This window comes from Colletotrichum navitas (genome assembly GCF_030913465.1).
Source record: "Colletotrichum navitas strain CBS 125086 chromosome Unknown LY79scaffold_67, whole genome shotgun sequence".
Taxonomy (NCBI): Eukaryota; Fungi; Ascomycota; class Sordariomycetes; order Glomerellales; family Glomerellaceae; genus Colletotrichum; species Colletotrichum navitas.
In genome coordinates this window covers 96,366-114,500 of record NW_026850613.1, presented here as the reverse complement: position 1 = coordinate 114,500, position 18,135 = coordinate 96,366, and the positions used below count along the sequence as shown (strand labels likewise).

At 55.9% G+C, this 18,135-nt stretch overlaps 3 protein-coding genes across 3 annotated transcripts; 1 reads left to right on the top strand and 2 right to left on the bottom strand.

Moving 5' to 3' along the window:
* Positions 1-3,254: 3,254 nt before the first annotated feature.
* Positions 3,255-4,569, top strand: LY79DRAFT_564369 (uncharacterized protein). Its single transcript, XM_060558647.1, has one exon. The coding sequence runs from the start codon at positions 3,400-3,402 to the stop codon at positions 4,408-4,410; it is 1,011 nt and encodes a 336-aa protein (XP_060410514.1). The 5' UTR covers positions 3,255-3,399; the 3' UTR covers positions 4,411-4,569.
* A 2,639-nt stretch (positions 4,570-7,208) lies between these two features.
* Positions 7,209-8,591, bottom strand: LY79DRAFT_564368 (aldo/keto reductase). Its single transcript, XM_060558646.1, has 3 exons — positions 8,432-8,591; positions 7,716-8,353; positions 7,209-7,645 (listed from the first exon to the last, which is right to left on the bottom strand). Exons 2-3 carry the CDS (start codon positions 8,235-8,237, stop codon positions 7,328-7,330), a joined length of 840 nt encoding a protein of 279 aa, XP_060410513.1. The 5' UTR covers positions 8,238-8,353; positions 8,432-8,591; the 3' UTR covers positions 7,209-7,327.
* Positions 8,592-9,181: 590 nt separating this feature from the next.
* LY79DRAFT_522730 (beta-ketoacyl synthase domain-containing protein) lies at positions 9,182-17,362 on the bottom strand (the record flags this gene model as incomplete). The annotated part of the gene is made up of 3 exons (XM_060555473.1): positions 9,182-16,561; positions 16,633-16,931; positions 17,044-17,362. 3 exons carry the CDS (start codon positions 17,360-17,362, stop codon positions 9,182-9,184), a joined length of 7,998 nt encoding a protein of 2,665 aa, XP_060410512.1.
* Between the last annotated feature and the right edge of the window lie 773 nt (positions 17,363-18,135).

The following is an 18,135-nucleotide window of genomic DNA, read 5'->3' as shown; positions in this document are numbered from 1 at the left end:
GAGTGCACTATCTAAAGCGGCCCGAAACAATCTCATTCGACAGTTCTGAGGATGGACACTCATACGACCCCCCAGCACAAGCGTTCTCACGCCTAACAAAGCCTCGTTACACTTGCTTAGGTACTTGTTGTCGGTTTTGTTACAGCCATATCCATGGGAATCCTTTACTGAAGTAGCTCTAGCCTTCAGCATACCGTCAGTGTAACCGAATGTGGCCAGACTCCAGACGAGGCGATCGCAAGAGGGTGCCGTTTCGAATCACATACCTTTGCATGGACACCACCTTATTGCTATGACCGGGAACTCGACGAGTTATGGAACGAAAAGAATTGGGGCTACTCGCGTAATGCCGAGGAGGGTACAGATCTTTTATCAAAGGAAGAGGGACTGGTAGGCAAATTGAGTTGAACCTATGTAACGCGGAACCAATAAATGCATGTCCCATTGCGTTCTGATCTGGCAAAAATACCAGCGCGCGGTCATGCAGGACCTCCCGACGGGAAATTGGACCTCGAGCTTCCCTCATACATATCACTGTGGCCATATGATGGCTCAGTGGGTTCTCAACCACTCCGAGTACAACAGTCTATTATACACAGAATATGCATCTTGTAACTACGACTGGAAGACTTTTGAACGACGTATGCCGGATACCTTGCGTGGCCGCTTGGACGGGGGTTTAATTGGTGATGGCGGAGACCATGCCAGCTATGCCGGTGGAAAAGCAGTTGAGGCAGGACACGAAGACATGGACCATATACAACTGAGATAATAATCACGAGCTCATACAACTCCAAGTAATATGATGAATTGGTTTAATGAGGTGAGGGACAATGTCGTCTCACTTCTGATGATTAATCTCCCTTAAACCCAGCTTGTAGCTTCAATCTAAAAATTGAGGTGGGGCGTTGAACACACAACAGCCATACAAATGTCTTCCAAGAGCTCGAGTGGCAGGAGTAGGACCTCCGTCATCTTTGGCGGGGCTGCACAATAAGCTGCTGCGACTTGGGGAAAGCGAGCGGGCGGGAGAATCTGGCGATGGAGATTGTGATGGCGGTGGGAACGGAAATGGGCATGGCAGCGATGAAAATGATGGCGGCGATGAGGGTATCGATACCCTTTGGCAGTGGTGCAGCTAAAAGAAGAAGAAAGCACGTCATTATTCGTCTTTGCGCGGCAGAGCGAGGATGAAAGTGGAGGGGAGAAGGGCTCCTTCCCCTGGACACGAATGTCGACCAACTTGGGCAACCGCGCAGCAGAGCAGGAAGAGCAACTACGTACCGCCACCCCTGCCCTGTTTCTGTATTTGGCCTGCATATGAATGGCTATTGGTCTGTTGCCCCGAACGAGAGTGCGCACAATCTTCGTCTCCCTCCTTCTTCATTCATTATTTGGTTCTTTCTTTTTCTTCTTCAAATGCATCAAATACTTCATCTCCCCTTACGCCGACCACTCCCAACCGGACGAGAGGGAATTTCAAGCATTTCGTGGGCTTTGATGATGTTTGTACATGGGAGGACAAGAGAAAAAGTTCGTGTTACCTAAGATACCTAATTAGTAGACACTTTTCTTAGTGCAAATCTCGATAGTATGCATTGTCCCATATCTGATGCTCATACTGGTGGCAGTCTCTGCTTTCTTACACACTCTTCAAAGCTCGTAGCGCCATGTGCTCGCGATCAGTCTGCCATATTAGTGCAAATATTGCTATTGAACGTCGTATCTTTCTCTACTGTCCACCTGTAACAGCCAGCCGACAGTCAATCAGAGAGGAATTGGGAGACATGCTGCTGCACTTAGAGGTCGTGGCGTACGTAAGCAGGCAAGGTACCTAGCCACGTGCACGGAGGAGGAGATAATGGGGGTACCAGGAATTGATGGCGGAGAGTGATACCGTAATTAGTAGCTGCAGCCAGCTTGTGGACGAGAGGGGAAACAGTGGGTGGGGGCACCTGCCTCTGCCTGTTATCTCTTCACTCTTATCTCTTACCTCTCTTTCCTCTTTCTGTTGCCTCCTGCGCCTGCCAGTCCCGTCGACGATGCCTCGCCGCCCCTCGCACTTTCTCCTTCCAAATCTACAATCTCTTTTCGCCTGGTCTTCCTGCGTCCTTCATTTGTTTCTTCCCAACCACCACGATCCCAAGTGACTTTCGCTCTACCGCCGCCGCCAGCCGTTGACCGCCACAAGGCCACTCAATATTATGTGTCAACCTTTGTTTGCGTATTCGACTTCATGGCCTAGAGTGTGCATGCATGGCACGATCGAGGTGCTGCCACGTTCTTCGCCAAACACATACTACGTACCATGCATTCCTTACGCGCCGTGGTCATTTGGCGGCAGACGAATGGCCTCGACGATGCCGAGTGTGAGTGGAGACACCGTCGGTCTTGCAGGCTGCCGTAGTCTAACGGACGTACAGGCACAGACACATCGTGTACTTTTCCCTATCGAGAAGATAGATGATGCATCCTTTCCATCGCCATCTATCTCATCCCCATCCATACCTCCGCCTCGCAGCAATCAACTCGCAACCTCAGCTTCCCGTCATCACGCATCGCTTACCGCTTCGGGACGCCTCCACTCCAACTCAGCCGAACCCCGTTCGCTTACGGCCGTGTGATTTCAATCTTACCGCCTGTCCGGTCGTGTTGCCTTGCGTTGCGCCGCCCGCTTTCCTGTCAGACCTCGTCATGGCACACGCACCTCGGTTGTGCCAAGGCAGCTATGCTTAGCTTTCCACCACACAACTTGCTGATGCTGAAGACATCAGTGGTGCGAGCCGCCATGAAGATTGCCGTCTTGCAGCTCAACCTTGTCTCTTCCAACATTTGGATTGTGCTTGCTGGCAGCCTTTCTCATCTTAGGGATGTATCCGTTCCGTTTGAAGCAAGCTAAGAACCGTTTGACTCTGCCGCTGATGGGCAGGCTCGTCTCGTCTTCCTCGCCATCTTTGTCTGTTGCTCGCTAACCTGCATCTATGGGCCGTGATGCGAGCGGTTCGCACTACATCATGGCCCAATGGGATACGCACGTTAAACAGTTGGTGTAGGGCTCTCATGTGCTCCCAGGGATGATTCGAACGTGCGTCGCCATGCCACACGGGTATCATGCTGTGGGCGAAAGTTGGAGGCGAGGGATGAATTGGAGGGAGAGGAAGATACAAGTTGAAAGACAATCCCCAGTCTCCTTTGTCCCCTTCTTTTGTCTCTGTTACTTGTGTGTCTTTGTGTCAAGATTATTATTTCTCTTGCCGCCGACGACGACGACGACGACGTTGTCATCCACAGCTGGGTTGTCACTCAACTTGTTCGTACTCTCTTCAGCGGAACTGCTTTTCCACCGCCTACACCCCCTTGGCTGGAGTCCCCAGGAAAAGCAAAGCCAAACGCAGCGCAATGGAGCAGAACCCGCTGCTGCTGCTTCAGACACCGGAACAATGGCCCCTCTGGCCGGACATGGATGCGACCTTCCCCCCCGAGTATTCGGCTTCCCACGAGCTCCAGGCAAACGTCTTACAAAGCCACGAAACCGCCACGTTAGAGCCCTACCGCCTGCAGCCGACACCCAATCTCATGGTCGCCGACTTTCCGCCCTCAACGCCTCCTGACCCTGACGCCGGCCTCGATCTCGACTTCGGATGGTGCATGCACCCCGCTACCGACGGCTTCAACATCCCGGCGTCCTACGGCGGCTTAACCCGAGACAGTCCCCACTTTGGTTCCACGACCGGGAAAACGATGGAGCCACCCTCCTGTTTCCCCGTCCTTGACGGCGCTCTAGTTTCGGAACCGGTGCCAGCAACCACACAGTCATGGAGCATATCTCGTAAGAACACACGTCAGCAATTCCCACACATGAGTTCCTTTCAGGCACACATGGAATCCCCCCAAAGTCACAAGCAACAACCGGGAGCACACAAAGGGAATCCAAGGCAGAACATCGCCAACGTCGCTGCTCAATCGTCCAAATCTTCACTACCTGTCAGAGAGGGCGCTAGCGTGCCAGGAACCTCACAGGCATCCGCTTACACCAAAGGCAATTGGGGTAGCACCGAAACGAAGCGTTCACACTCCACCGGCCTCGACGTTCCCCCTTTGTCGGATAAAACAAACAGCCCCATGGCTTCGCCCCCGGCTGTAAACCTCTCTCAACCAACCCGTCGAGCCGCTGCTTCGGGTCTGTCGCGAGAGCACCTCCCATCCAAGAAGTCTTATATCACTGAAATGCGCCGAGGGCAGCGGAATGACGCCACTCGTTCAAGTGGGAGTCTTCAAAAACGGACAAGAGTAGACCGGGCAGCACGCCTAGGAAGCAAAGCCGACGTCACCAAGCTTTCCGTCTCTGTCAGTGACTATCAGAGGCATGTGATGAACTTGATTGAGCTTATCAAAAAGGAAGCGGTGTGAAGGATAAAGTGGCAAGTCAAAAGAAGAGAAGGCATGGCCTGACATTTATGCAGGCCATCAATGTCTGTTTTACTAGAAATAGATGTACAAACTGTTTTAGGATATGAAGGACAAATGGTGTAGAGAAGAGTAGAAAGAGAGAAATCTTTTTGTGGCGGGAAATAATTGATCATGTATGGCTGTGGCTGCATCTTCACTGATCCACCCCGCTAGCTGCTACTGACTACGTTCCTTTTATACTTAGCCCCGTCGCTGATCATCCATGTTCTCTTCCTTCAATTATGTCTGCTTAGCTACATTGGACCATGACTCGAATCATCTTGCAACACGCCGTCCAACGCCAATAGCATCCGTGTTTGTAGTAGCCAACCATGGCCATCCTTGCCGTGTGATCCAGCCCAGCCAGCCTTGCAGCCCTTCTTGCTCTTCTTCATCATCACCCACAGGGGTTGAGCCGGCTTTCTCGAGTTCCCATACATCAGATGACACGCAATGAAACCACAATGACCAGAGCTGTTAACTCCTAGTCAGCGTTTGGATACTGAAGCTCCAATCCGTTTATGGCCGCGTATAGCTTCATGGATGCATCCGCCCTAAACGGCCCGGATAACTAGGGGGTCCCCGAATTGTTTTTAGGAGAGTGAAGATGATGTCAATCTCGGAGAACTACAGCCACAGGGAGATGAACACACCGAGATAGTCTATCACTAACGGGAAACTCTGCGACGTCCCTAGCAATTCAGAGACGGGTGCTGGGATGTCCACGAACTTCTTCATCGTCGACACTATATTCGGCAACAATTGCTACAATGACGGGGTCAATAGATACATCCTGTGCCTACTGTTCTTGTTCGACTCGATATTTGCCACCAACTCAGACAAGGACTATAAGCCCTCCTGTACAGACCAGTTCTATCACCAAAGATTGCTGATAACAATTCAGAGAGAGGTTTCAAGACAGCAACCTCTCTGGCTTCCACTCCCGCTTTCAAGGCGCCGAAAAGACGCAGATTGCACACATGCAATTCTGGACAGCAGGTATGTAGTTGAAGGAACAAAATATGACTGGAGACGATGGATGGCTGACCCAGGAGAATAACAGGAACCAAAGTGGACTGCGGTGGTCATAACCATAGCGAAGGCATTTTTCAAGAAGTTCACTTTTGTCTCTCCCCTGGGACGGGTGACGGAGGCATGTGGAGGCTCAAAGATGGTAAGAATCCTAAGTCAGCAACGCCGGAGGACTTTGACAAGCTCCCGCTGCCTCGCCTGCACGAGCATGGAGCACTATGGGAGAGAGACTCGTCTGGCCATGTTGTCAGAAACAAGAATAATGTTATTGCATACCCTTGGCACAAGTGGCAAGGGGGCGAAGCTAAGAATGTGGATGTTTGGATGGCATATGAGTTTAACCCAGACCTTATTAGAGGCCAGGTTTATTAATATGTAGTAGTTAACACAATGCCGTACAGCTTTTTTTACACAAGCATATATATTTGTATGTGTCCTTCGTCTCTAGTGCCTATACCTCACCTTTCTACCCCCAGGTCTTGGTTGTCGTCCTCATGATTGACTTTTGGTGTCAAGTTTACTCTTGGGGTCGGGGATGACTGATGTAATGCGCACTCGTCCATGCCCGCGTTGATGATGCCTTGTTCTGCTTAAAGCGTGAATGCATTGAGGCAGTCAAGAGGTCACCATGCTCCAATAACAAGGTCTAGGAAAGCCCAGAGCATCAGTCTCTTAAGCTGCTTTGAGGCAATACTGAGACCCATCACAAAACCATGCTGGATTACACCGCGGTTGTCGAGAAGCCGATAAAGAACGAACCCGTCGCAGCGTTTATCGGCTAACTAGGAGCAGTCGGGTCACGCTGGCGCAGCTATATACCATGTCCGCTGGAAGAGCATGGCATGAGAACTCCGTCTGTCTTTGCTCGCAACCCGAGCGAGCCATTTTACAAGGAGATCAATGCCGAAGGGACGATGCAAGACATGCCCCAACGCGGCCGAAAGAATTTGAGGCTTGGAGAGAGTCCTTAGCCCGGTAGAAACTCCAGACCCTACCGAAGTCGGACAAACTGTTAATGCCGCTTCCTGCTGCCATCGAGGCTCTGTTCCCACCCGACAATCTCTGTATGGGGTAGCAGTGCGCGTCTACCGTCATCTAAGATCCAACGCCATGCGTATTACCAGGGACCCGCAAAGCTTCTGTCCAGATGCAAGAATTGAGACATTTCGACTGAGGGCTAATGCAGACTTTCCCAACGTCCCGTCCAGCTCGGCGGATCATCAAGTTCCGATACTCGAGCCGGTCGAGCCTCGAGACACCTTCAGGATCCGACGGGACATCGTTCACCTGAGCAAACAAGAGCTGGCCCAGTATCAGGCCAAGCTTGATGATGTGCGTCAGGTGAAAGCTCTATGGTCTCGTTAGCAACAGTTCGATACTCTGCACACGTGCTGCAATCATGGCTATCTGGATGCCAACCTGGCGTATACGCTTACTGGTGTCTACACTACCGGGTGGCGACCTTCCTTTGGCACAAGATGGCTCCTCTACTCTGAAAAGCTCAGTGGCATTCCAATTCCATATCGGAATGTCTACGCCCTCAAAACGGCGAACCCGACATTCCGACATCATCTACGATGACCATGCCTTTTACTGAAGTTCTTTGGAGAAAACCCAGCCGCCAGCCCATGAGACGGTAGTTGTATAAGGGGCTTTAGTTATCATACATGTAGGGCAGATTACCTCCTAAGACCTACTATCTCTAGCAATGTTCTAGAATTATATGACGTGGAATATAGACTACTAGCAATAGTACATTTGAACCCTAACATCATATGCAGACTCTACATGAATACCAAATCGTACAGAGCCCACTCTTGAACGTAATCTAGCTGTTATAAGTCGGCTACTCAAAACGTGGTTTTCCCCCGCGGTCGAGGCTGTTGAGCAACGCCATGTCGCTCTCTGAGAGATTGAAATCAAAGACGTCTGCATTTTGCTTGATTCGTTCCTCTTTCTCGCTTTTGGGCAACGGCACCCAGCCTTTTTGAAGAGAGTAACGGATCAGAACCTGGGCCACAGATTTCCCGACCCTCACTGCAATTTCAGCCACTGTTGGGTCCTGGAGCCCGGTCCCTCTCGCTAGTGGGCTGAAAGCCTGGAGCACTATGCCGTGCTCACGGCAATAATCTACCGTTTCACGCTGCTGTGTCCATGGATGCAACTGTGCGTAATGTTAAGGCATTCCGAACAGCGATCGGGAGTAGTACACATGCCGTTCAGTAATGACTTACCAAGATCTGGTTCACAGCCGGCGGCCAAATCGTAGCATAACTCCTCATCTCTTCAAGATGCTCAGGTGCATAATTACTGACCCCAATCGCTCGAGCCCGTCCGTTCTCGTACAGCTTCTCCAGTGCGGTCCAGAGTTCCCTTCGATCTTTGGGTTTGAGAACATGCGGCGAGTGTATGAGGAACAGATCGACATAACCCTCTGGACGGGGGTCTATTCTATGCACACTCTGCAAAGCACGCTCGTATGATTTTCCCTTTCCGAGAGGATAGCGAATTTTAGTTGTAACAAATATCTCCTCGCGGAGAAGGCCGGACTGCTGCAGTGCAGCGCCAACCGCTTCTTCGTTTTTGTAAAGCTGAGCAATGTCAATGTGCCGGTACCCGGCGGAGAGGGCGTGGAGGCATGCTCGAGTGCAATCGGCTTCGCTGATTTGGTATACGCCATAGCCTAGAATAGGCATTCGGCTCTCCGTGTTCCGAAGAGACACGGTCGATGAAATGCTCATGTCAGCGTGCGGCATTTGGATCAATGGAGAGATGGTATCTGAAAGTCTTCGTCGAGTGCATAACCGTCGGGAGAGGTGTAGCAGTAAGCTGATGGAGAGGGTAAGGTACTTGTCCCGGCCGGAAATGACAGCTAGCCGTGTCAGTCCACAGATTCAGCCTGCTGCTTCCCGCGGGCCAGTGAACACCGAGCCGACAGAGGTGAACGCACCTTCGATAGATACCTGCCAAACAACCGCCAATCACCTGAGCTTACAGCCTTAGCCTGCTGCTTCTGACGGTGCATTACGCACCGAGTTTTCAAGGAAATAAATCAACGTGTTGGGGCTTTAGGGCGGCGTTCATGCAGCTCACAGATTACCAGGTTTAATGATTCCACCAGATAGGATCATGGCCGAGCCCTGGCTTTGGCTTGCCGCCGGTGCATGTTAGTCAGCCTTGATAGGTGGCTATGCGCTTACCACGTGACTCAGAGTACCTAATGTACTTCAAAATCTACTACTACGGATACAGGTAGATGAACAGCCGCACAAGCCACCACAGCCACTGTTGACTATCACCTGACACACCACTATACCTGCGCTCATTTATTAGACTTTTGTTGAAGTGAATATGGCTGTCAACTTTGGACACTTCGTCATGAACACTACAATCACCAGCACAGAGCCTGTTATCTCCCGGATCTTTGCCTATTGTGGAACTGCGCTCTGCCAATATTTATTCCCTTCTACTGTGTCCCTTGCCGCTGAAAGACAATTCGGTTCTGGGAAACGTCGCTCCTAAACTCGCTTCGCGACTATATGTGAGCCGTCTTACCAACAGAAAAGTCGGAGCCTTTCCTGGGAAGCAAGATTCAACGCAATATATCTAAACATGTTCTGCTCCCTAAGTACACTAAGTAACCATAAGACCCAACTATTTGATCTCGAACCCCAGCGATCCAGTATTACATGGCTGAATACTAAAGGCCATTTCGTACAAATTTGCTTCCTTTGGCAATCTCGCCGCTCAAAACTTCCATACTCTTATTGCCCATAATCTCCAAGACGGAAACCGCAGACCCGCACTCACTAGCAACATAGTTCCGAATCTCCATGGCCACCAGCGAGTCCACGCCGTAGACGTGAATCGGCTTGCCAATGTCGATATCTGGCTCTGGAATCCTCATCGTGCGGCTGATCCTCTTCACCAGCGCGTCACAGATGATTTCCGCCGCCGCCTCTGGGCTTTCGGCAGACTTGAGAGCACGCGTCACCGACACGGTTCCGTTCTGGTTCGGCGCAGCATCCGCCACGGCCCCCGACTCGCCGCTCGCCGACCGCAACTGTCGGAACAGCGGCGACTTGATGAACGTCGGCTCGGGCAAACCGCGCTCTTTGAACACGGACAGTGGTGCTAAGCCGACGCCGATCTGGGGCTGGCCCTGGCAGCCCGCTCGCTCTGCGTCGAGGTGGAACTCGACCAAACTGAGGAACTCATCCTCGCGGATACCGTCGTGCGCGTAGAAGAAGAGCGGGTTCTTGTTGAGTGTCTCTTGGTTCTCGGCGACAAAGCCTACGCTCATAACGTTGCACAGATCTATGCACGTCGCCGCCAGCCCCTTGGCGCGCCGGTATATTGCAAGCGAATCCTGGAATGTGTTGCCCGCCGCGTAGTTGGACTGGCCTCGGTTGCCGACGAGCCCGGCCACGCTGCCTAGCATGACGAAAAAGTCCATATCGGCGGGCAGATACTTGTGGAGATTCCACGTGCCTTGCACTTTAGGACCCAGGCACTCTTCCCATTGCGCATGCGACATGAACTCAAAGGCCGAGTCACGGAGCTGCATCGCACCTTGGATGACACCGGCGATGCGGGGGAAGCCCAGGCGGTTCATCTCGGCCAGCGCCGCGACCAGCTGCGCCTCATCGGCGACGTTGCACTTGAGTGCTGTCGCCCGCACTCCCATGTCGGCCAGCTCGGCGAGCAGCTGGCGCGTTGTGGCGGCTTCGGCGCCGCCGCGCGAGAGGAAGACGAGGTTCTTGGCGCCCTGCGCCGGCCCCGCCATCCACTTGGCGATGGACCGCCCGAGCCCGCCGGCGCCGCCGGGCAGCAGGTAGGTCGCGTCGGGTCTCAGACGCGTGGGCGCAGGCGGCTTGGGGACGACCTTGATGAGGTCCTCGGGATGCGCCTTGAGGACGACCTTGCCCATATGCTTGCCCTGCTGTAGGATGCGGAATGCGCTTTCCATTTCCCCAAAGCTGTGCACGATGAGCGGCCTGCAGGCATGCAGCTTGCCGGCGGCGTGCAGGTCGACGACGGAGCGCATGATGCGCGAGGTCATCGGGCGCGCCAGGGTGGCTATCTGGGCGAGGTCGACCGCGGTGAAGGTAGCGCATCGGCTGAAAGGGAGCATGTCGATTTTGCCGTTGGCCATGATGTCGCGCTTACCAATCTCGATAAAGCGGCCAAACATGGCTATGCAGTTGAAAGAGGCACGCAACGCCTCGCCCGAGAGGGAGTTGACAACTACGTCGACGCCCTTGCCACCCGTCATGCGCATGATGCCGCTTGCAAAGGACAGATCACGGCTGCTGAAGATGTGATCCTCAGCGAGCCCGTACTGGTCCATCAGCAGTTCCATCTTCTCGCGCGAGGACACGGTCGCGTAGACCTCAGCGCCCAAATGCTTGGCCAGCTGGATCACGGCCTGGCCTGTCCCGCCCGCTGCTGCGTGGACGAGGATAGTCTCCCCCGCTTTGAGACGCGCCACCTCGTACAGGCAAAAGTAGGCTGTCACGAAGACGACAGGAATGCTGGCAGCCTCTTCGAAGGACATGCTGTCAGGGATCTTGGCCACGAGGTCCCGGGGTGCCCTCGTACGGGTCTGGAGGCAGTTGTTGTCGCCGTTCCAGACAGCGATGACGCGGTCGCCGGCCTTGATATCCGTCACCTCGGCACCGACGTGCGTGACGATACCGGCGCCCTCGTAGCCGAGGATGTTGTTGTCGAGTTCGCCCATGGCCACCATGACGTCGCGGAAGTTCAAGCCCGCGGCCTTGATGTCTACCTGAACCTCGTCGTCACCGAGAGGCTGCTGTGCCCCTGGCCAGTCGATGAAATGCAGCTTATCCAGATCTCCTGGCCCAGAGGTGTGAAGCTTCAGGCTACGACTCGGATCGGCGCCAAACGCCTGCAACCGAGGCTGAAGCACAGTTGTCCTCTGTGCGATGAAGTCATTGACGGGGGGAGCGGCGATGATTCGGGCCGTCTGGATGAAGCCACCATGATCAAGACCGCATCCGACCGGGTCGACAAGGTAGTCGGCATGGCGATCCGGCGACAGAAAAGGCCCGCTGAAGTGATGCTTGAAGACTTTGACAACGTTGGCAGCCACGAGCGAGGCTTCGGCAGAGGGCAGATGCAGAAGCAGCAGGTCCGAGCCGTCAAGGTCTCTCTCCCAGCGCACCGTACGAAGAAGACCCGGTATCATGGCCATGTGGGGGTTCTCATGCGGGTGAAGCGTGAGCCACAGCAGCCCTCCGGCTTTGGTCAGTAGGTGGCGTAGCGTCACGAAATCGGCTTCGCTGAAGGACGACGAGAGAAAGGGCTTGGTGGCCTCCATGGCCACAATGCAGCATGTGTTGGCCAGTTCGTGCTGTGACAGGTCGGTGAAATGAACGACGCTCACCCCGAGGTCAGTCACCTCTGACACGGCAGAAGCCACAAACGTAGCCAGGGCAATATCCTCGGGCGTCTCATGCGCAACCACAAACACCCGGCGAAGAACGTCGTCCTCGTCGAGCTGCTGCGACTTGCTGGCGGCTTCTTCGTCGTCCGCCGGCCGCGTCGCTACAACCATGCTTTGCACGTGCAGCTCATCTTTAGTTGAGTCCTTGAGCTCCAGGACAGTCTGGGAAAAGCCGGCATCGCGCAGCACTCGCTCCCAACCCTTTCCGTCTAGCAGCGGACCCCAGGGGCGGAAGTCCTCCTTGGCAGCCCACCAGCCAGCGAGCATGCCAAAGACAAGCGGAGACTCGAGACACCTCAGCTGGGTGGTTTCCTGGAGGAACAGCTTGCCGTTGGGCTTCAAAAGACTGTTGACGCGGGCCATGGTCTTGGTGATATCCGACGTCGCGTGGAGGCAGTTGGCCGCGATGACCAGATCGTAAGAGGCTAGGTCGAAGCCCTGCTCTTCGACGTCTTTCTCGATATCCAACGTCTTGAACTCGATCACGCCACCGGCCTTCCACTTGCCGAACTTGGCCGCAGCCGTTTCGAAGAAGCTGGGGCTGATATCCGTATACGTGTATTTGAGCAGCCGCGAGTCTCCGATGACGCGGGTCCCCGCGGGGCAGAAGGCCTCGAGGATGCTGGTCGTCGTCCCGCCAGTTCCGGCACCGATTTCCAACACCTTGAGGTCTGCGCCGCGCTTGTGGCTCAGAACTCTGGCGTACGCTCCCATCAGAGCGTGGATCTTCTGGGTTCCTATCGCGACGCGGTAAACGCGCTCGAGCAGGTCGTCCATGCCGAATAACAGGTGCAGTCCGTCCACGTCTCCGCGGAGAATCGGCGCAATGTTACGCCCCATTCGACAAATCATGGCGGCCTCGGGGTGGCCCGACGCCTCATACTCGGCGAGGAATCTGTCGCGCGCGGCGGCGTCTTCCGTAACAGCCGGCCACGAGACGTCCTGGCGGAGGACTTTGTTGTTCTTGTAATCGTCAGCAATCAGCCGCAACCAGCCTAGATATTTCTTCATGTGCTCAGGCAACGCGTTCTCGTCTGCGAGCGGCCGAGCCTCGAGCTCCTTGACGGCTTCGGTGATCCAGATGGCGCACGCCAGCTGCACGTCCCCGAGCTGTTTTACGGCGCTCCCCTCGAGCGCCGGAGTCTCCAGTGGCAGTAAAGCAGTGCGTACACAGGCTTCGGCCTCGCCGTTTGCCTCCAGAATGTCCACGTCCGGCTTCCAGTCCAGGTTGAAGCAAATTTCGCGCCGGCTGCCGGCTGCGTCCCCCGTGGTCGTTCCGTGCTGTAAAGGCACTGCCTCGACGCCGCGCATTACGACCCTTACAGGCCTCTCGGCTCCAGGGTCGGTGCTCCAGACCGTGATGTCCGCCTCGGCTTTCTTGTGACCGACACGGCCAGCCGCGGCGTGTACCGTGAGCTCCGTGCCAGGTCGGGCTTCGATGTCGGCGCTGACCCACACGCTGCGTATCGCCACAGGCACCATGGGCTCCGTCAGTCGTTCAGCCGAGGCCTGCAGGGCGAAGATGAAGGACTGCATGATGCCGTCGAAAACGGGCGGGTGGATCACCGAGGCGGCGAGCGCGTGGCCCGGCATTGCTGTGGCGATGTCTGGGATGCGAATGGTGCCAAGCGCCTGGCCGCTGGCCTTGCTGTCACCGTTGGGGCTAGAGTACATGCTGGAGATGTTGCGGAACAGGGGCCCGAAACCGAGCCCGATGCGCTCGAGCTCGGCGTACCGGCTCGGGAGTAGCTCCGTCTGTGGCGCGGTGCAGACCCGCGTCACGGTCGACAGCAGCTCGCTGTAGTAGCGGCGGCGCTCCCTCTCCTCGCGCCCGCCGTCAACCACGCCCGTGGATGTCTCGGCAGCGGTCTCGGCGGCGATCTGTCCGCGACTGTGCTCCAGCCAAGTGTCATCGTGAGCACTGAATGAGGTGACCTTCCACTCCCACCACAAGCTGCTGTCCGACTGGCGCGACTCGGCGACTCGCTTCATGGAGAACATGGTCTCAGTGTGCTCGTCCTCGCTGACCTGCAACGCCCGCGAGATGCTCACGTCGCGTAGGTTGAAGCCGAGCGGCACCTCTCCCTTATCGCCGTACAGCTGGCGCACGGCTTCAATCGCCATCACCAGATAAGTCACCCCAGCGACGACGATGCTGTCCGTGACCTTGTGGTCCCGGAGCCACGGCACCTCCGACACGCGGAGGTGGTTGCGCCACCTCGGTGCGTCCGGATCCCAGTCGCGGACGGGGGCGCCGAGGACGTCGTGCCGAGCATGTTTGCGGAACCGCCACGCGCGGCTGGTACGGGATTCCAACCAAGAATACGTCTCCTTTGTGTGAAGGAAGGGATACGGGGGCAAGTCCACCAGCATGGCACCGTTGCCCTCGCCGCCGTTGTTGTTGACCTTGGCCAGGTCGATCGGCAAGCCCGCCGCAGCCAGCGAGCCAACTGCATGCAGCGCGGTGGCACACGCATGCTTCCCGCGTGTCAAGATCGACACGTAGCGCAGGGCCTTGTGGTTCGGGTCATCGAGCACGGCGTCGCGTGCGGCCGCCTGCAGCGCGCCGTGCGGGCCGATCTCGACGAGGTGCGACACAGGCAGTTCGGCGCCACCACCGACCTTGAGCTGCTTCTTGGCAACATTAGAGGTGCACAAGGCCACGAGCGCCTGCGAGAACTGCACCGGAGATACAAGGTTCTGCACCCAGTAGTCGGCTTGGGTCATGTCACTCGCGGCTATCAGACCGCCCGTGACCGAGGACATGACCTGCACACCGGACGACAGCGGCTCGCCCACCGCAGCAGCTGCCCGGAGCGTGCCCATCAACGACCGGTATTCTTCGGATACGGGGATCATGTGGCGCGAGTGGTACGCCTTAGCGACGCGCAGCTTCCGCGCGAAGAGCTTCTTGTTGCTCGCGGCCTCGATCAGCGCGTCCACCTTGGTCTCGTCTCCGGAGATGGTGAGGCTGCGGGGCGAGTTGTAACAGGCGATGACCAGCTCTCCATCGGCACCGAGTTTCTCATGGACCTGAGCAATGAGAGGGGCTACCTCATCAGGGGTGCATCCGACAGCCACCATCGCGCCGCGTGCGTCGTTGTCGGCCGCGGGCTTCGCACTGACGACGCCGCGGTAGTAGGCAACCTTCCACGCTGACTCGCGATCCAGAGCGGCCGCCGCGTACGCGGCCGCGATCTCGCCGCTCGAGTGCCCGACCACGCGCTTGGGCGCTAGGTTCCAACTGGCAAGCAAATCCACCAAGGCGACCTGCAGCACGGTGCATAGCGTCTGCGAGTACAGCGGCTGGTCGATCTTGGTGGTCTCGGCGCGGCGCTGCGTAAGCTCTTCCAGCACGCTGAAACCGCTGCCGAGTGTGCCGCCGATGAACCTGTCGGCCTCGACAACGCTCGCCCGGAAGACGTCGAAGACAAGCAGCTCCCGGCCCATGGCGAACCACTGTGCTCCTTGGCCCGTGAAGATGAAGGCTGCGGCGGGCGAGGTGGCCTTGCCTGGGCGGACGGCGCTGGCGCTGGTGGAAGGATCGGTGAGCGCCGCAAGGAGGGACGTGACTGAGTCGGCGGTGATGGCGAGACGCCAGGACAGGCGTGAACGCCGCTCCGAAAGCGTCATGGCGAGGCTGGAGAGATATGCGTCGTCTAGCTGGTTCGCTCCGTTGCTACCGGCCTGCTTCTGCAAGTGCTCTGCGACACCGGCGAGGACCCGTGAGATGCCCTCTTGATCGTTTGCGGAGAATAAAAAGACCCTATGGCCTGCCGCAGCCTGCTGCGACGAGCAGCTGTCATTTCTAGAGATTTTGAGTGCCGATGTTCCCGACTTTGTTGCGTGTAAGTAGCCCCTATCACCCAGACCCAGCTTGTCCAGATAGCTTTTGGCGTCGTCCAGCACCACGTGGGCGTTTGTGCCGCCGAACCCGAAACTGTTGATACTCGCCCGCCGGACCCCCGAGGGCCCTGCCTCGAATGGCGTCGGGACCAGGGGCAGCTTGAGACCCCATCTTTCAATTGGGATCCTAGGGTTGATCTTTTCAAAGTTTGTGTTGGGCGGTATCACTCCGTTTTCCAGCACCATGACTGTCTTGATGATTTGGGCCATGCCAGACGCCGCCTCGACATGGCCGATGTTGGCCTTGACAGCGCCTACGTATAGCGACGGCCTGTCGGCCGCCGCCCTCGGTCCGCCGCGCTGGAACACCGCGGCAATGGCGCTGGCCTCGATCGGGTCTCCAGCCGGCGTACCTGTAAAGTGGCCCTCGAGGAAACCTGTGTGGTCTAGGTCGAGGTTGTTGCGGGTGTAAACGTCCCGTATGAGGCACTCCTGGGCCGCTTTGTTGGGCAGCGTGATGCCGCCCGTGCCGCGGCCGTCCGAGTTGACGCCCGTGCCGCGCAGCACGGCGCGGATCACGTTGCCGTCACGGATGGCCGCCGACACGGGTTTGAGGATCAACGTGCCCACCCCCTCGCCGCGGCCGTAGCCGTTAGCGCGCGCGTCAAGCGAATAGCACTTGCCATCGGGCGACACCATACCAAGGCCGCTAGCGCGGAACATGAACTCGGGAGACTCGATTATGTTGACTCCGGTTATAATAGACTGTGTGGGGTTGATTCATCAGTTGACTGCCGCCCTGTCTGTTCCAATGATGGACCCTGGGACGTACGTACCATATCGCTGAGCCCGGCGCGCAGATCCTGGGCCCCCGTGTGCAACGCCACGATGCTGCCAGAACATGCTGTGTCCAGAGTGAAGCTGGCGCCTCTCAGGTCGTAGAACCAGCTCACTCGTGCTGCGAGGATGGCCGCGCTGGTGCCGATTGGTTTATACTTGACAGACAAATCCGGATCCTCTTGTAGGATGGAACGCACGTCATCGGTAAATTGAGCCGCGAACACGCTAGTCTTGCTTCCTTTCACGTCCTCGAGCCGGAGGCCGGCGCTCTCTATTGCCTCATAGACATTTTCCACTAAAGGTTTTGTGTGGTCAGCCTTACGTGCTGTTCAGGGATGCTTTTCGAAGGGGGTTTATTTTCAGGCAAGTCCTCCAAACGCACGCTGCTGGGGAAGTGTAACACCTACTGACTATCCGTTGCTGGAGATCCATTGTTTCCGTCTCTTTGCGGGTAATGTTAAAGAAAGCAGCGTCGAACTGCTTGCCGTTCTGCTCGCCGTCACGCAAGAAATGTCCGCCCTTTACGGTGTTGCTCCCCGCGCGCTCTTGCGACGGATGGTAGTGTGCGTCTTGGTTCCATCTTGATGCCGGGACTTCGGACCAAGCCGACTTGCCCTCCATCAGCAGATCCCATAATTTGGATGGACTCGTGGCGTCTCCGGGGAAGCGGCAGGCCATGCCAATAATGGCGATGTCTTCGTCGAGGCCGGTAATTACAGATCCCATGATGGCGTCTTTTCGATGTGACAATACACTTTACGCAAGGGGTGAGGAACGTAGGATGGGCAGGTTGTAGCTGATTGCCGGAGGAGATGGATAGCTTAGATTAAGTAGTCGAAAATACGAATACTACCCGAATAGCTATGAAACTATGCGGCAATTCGGTGTTCGATTCAACTGCTAATTCACATGATCGATCATCAGGCTTGTAGCAGTCCCTGGTCTGGAACCAAGCGCGTTGGCCCAGCGTAAAAACCCCTCATTCGAACCACCTCCACATTGAACGTGCTTTGAATGTGATTATCGTTCACGTCATCAATCAATAACATACTGCTCTCAATGGCATCTGCTCGAAGATCAGTCGGTGTAGAAACTTCATACAACAGATGACCTCGCGAGGCGCCAACAGCGTCTCACCAATAAGCCGAAGTCCTTACAACTACCCCCCTCCGAATGCAACAAATCCTGAATCGCCAAACCTCCACATGTACGAGCGGGGACTCAACCCATGCGAGCCCCAGACTACTCGAACACATGGTCCTCACTATGCGTTATCACGGTACCGATCATCACGGTACCGATCATCACGCCCATGCGCAGAGTTGGTATGGGTGAGAGAAAGGCTTACTACCAAGCATTCGGTCCCGCCTATGTGGGTTCATACAGTGCGTCGGATGGTGTTGGATTAAAACACTTATCCGTACCTCATATTTATAACGCCGTTATATTCTTTTCTCATTCCCAGCAGTTATTCTGGTTTCTGTCCGGTTTTCAACGCT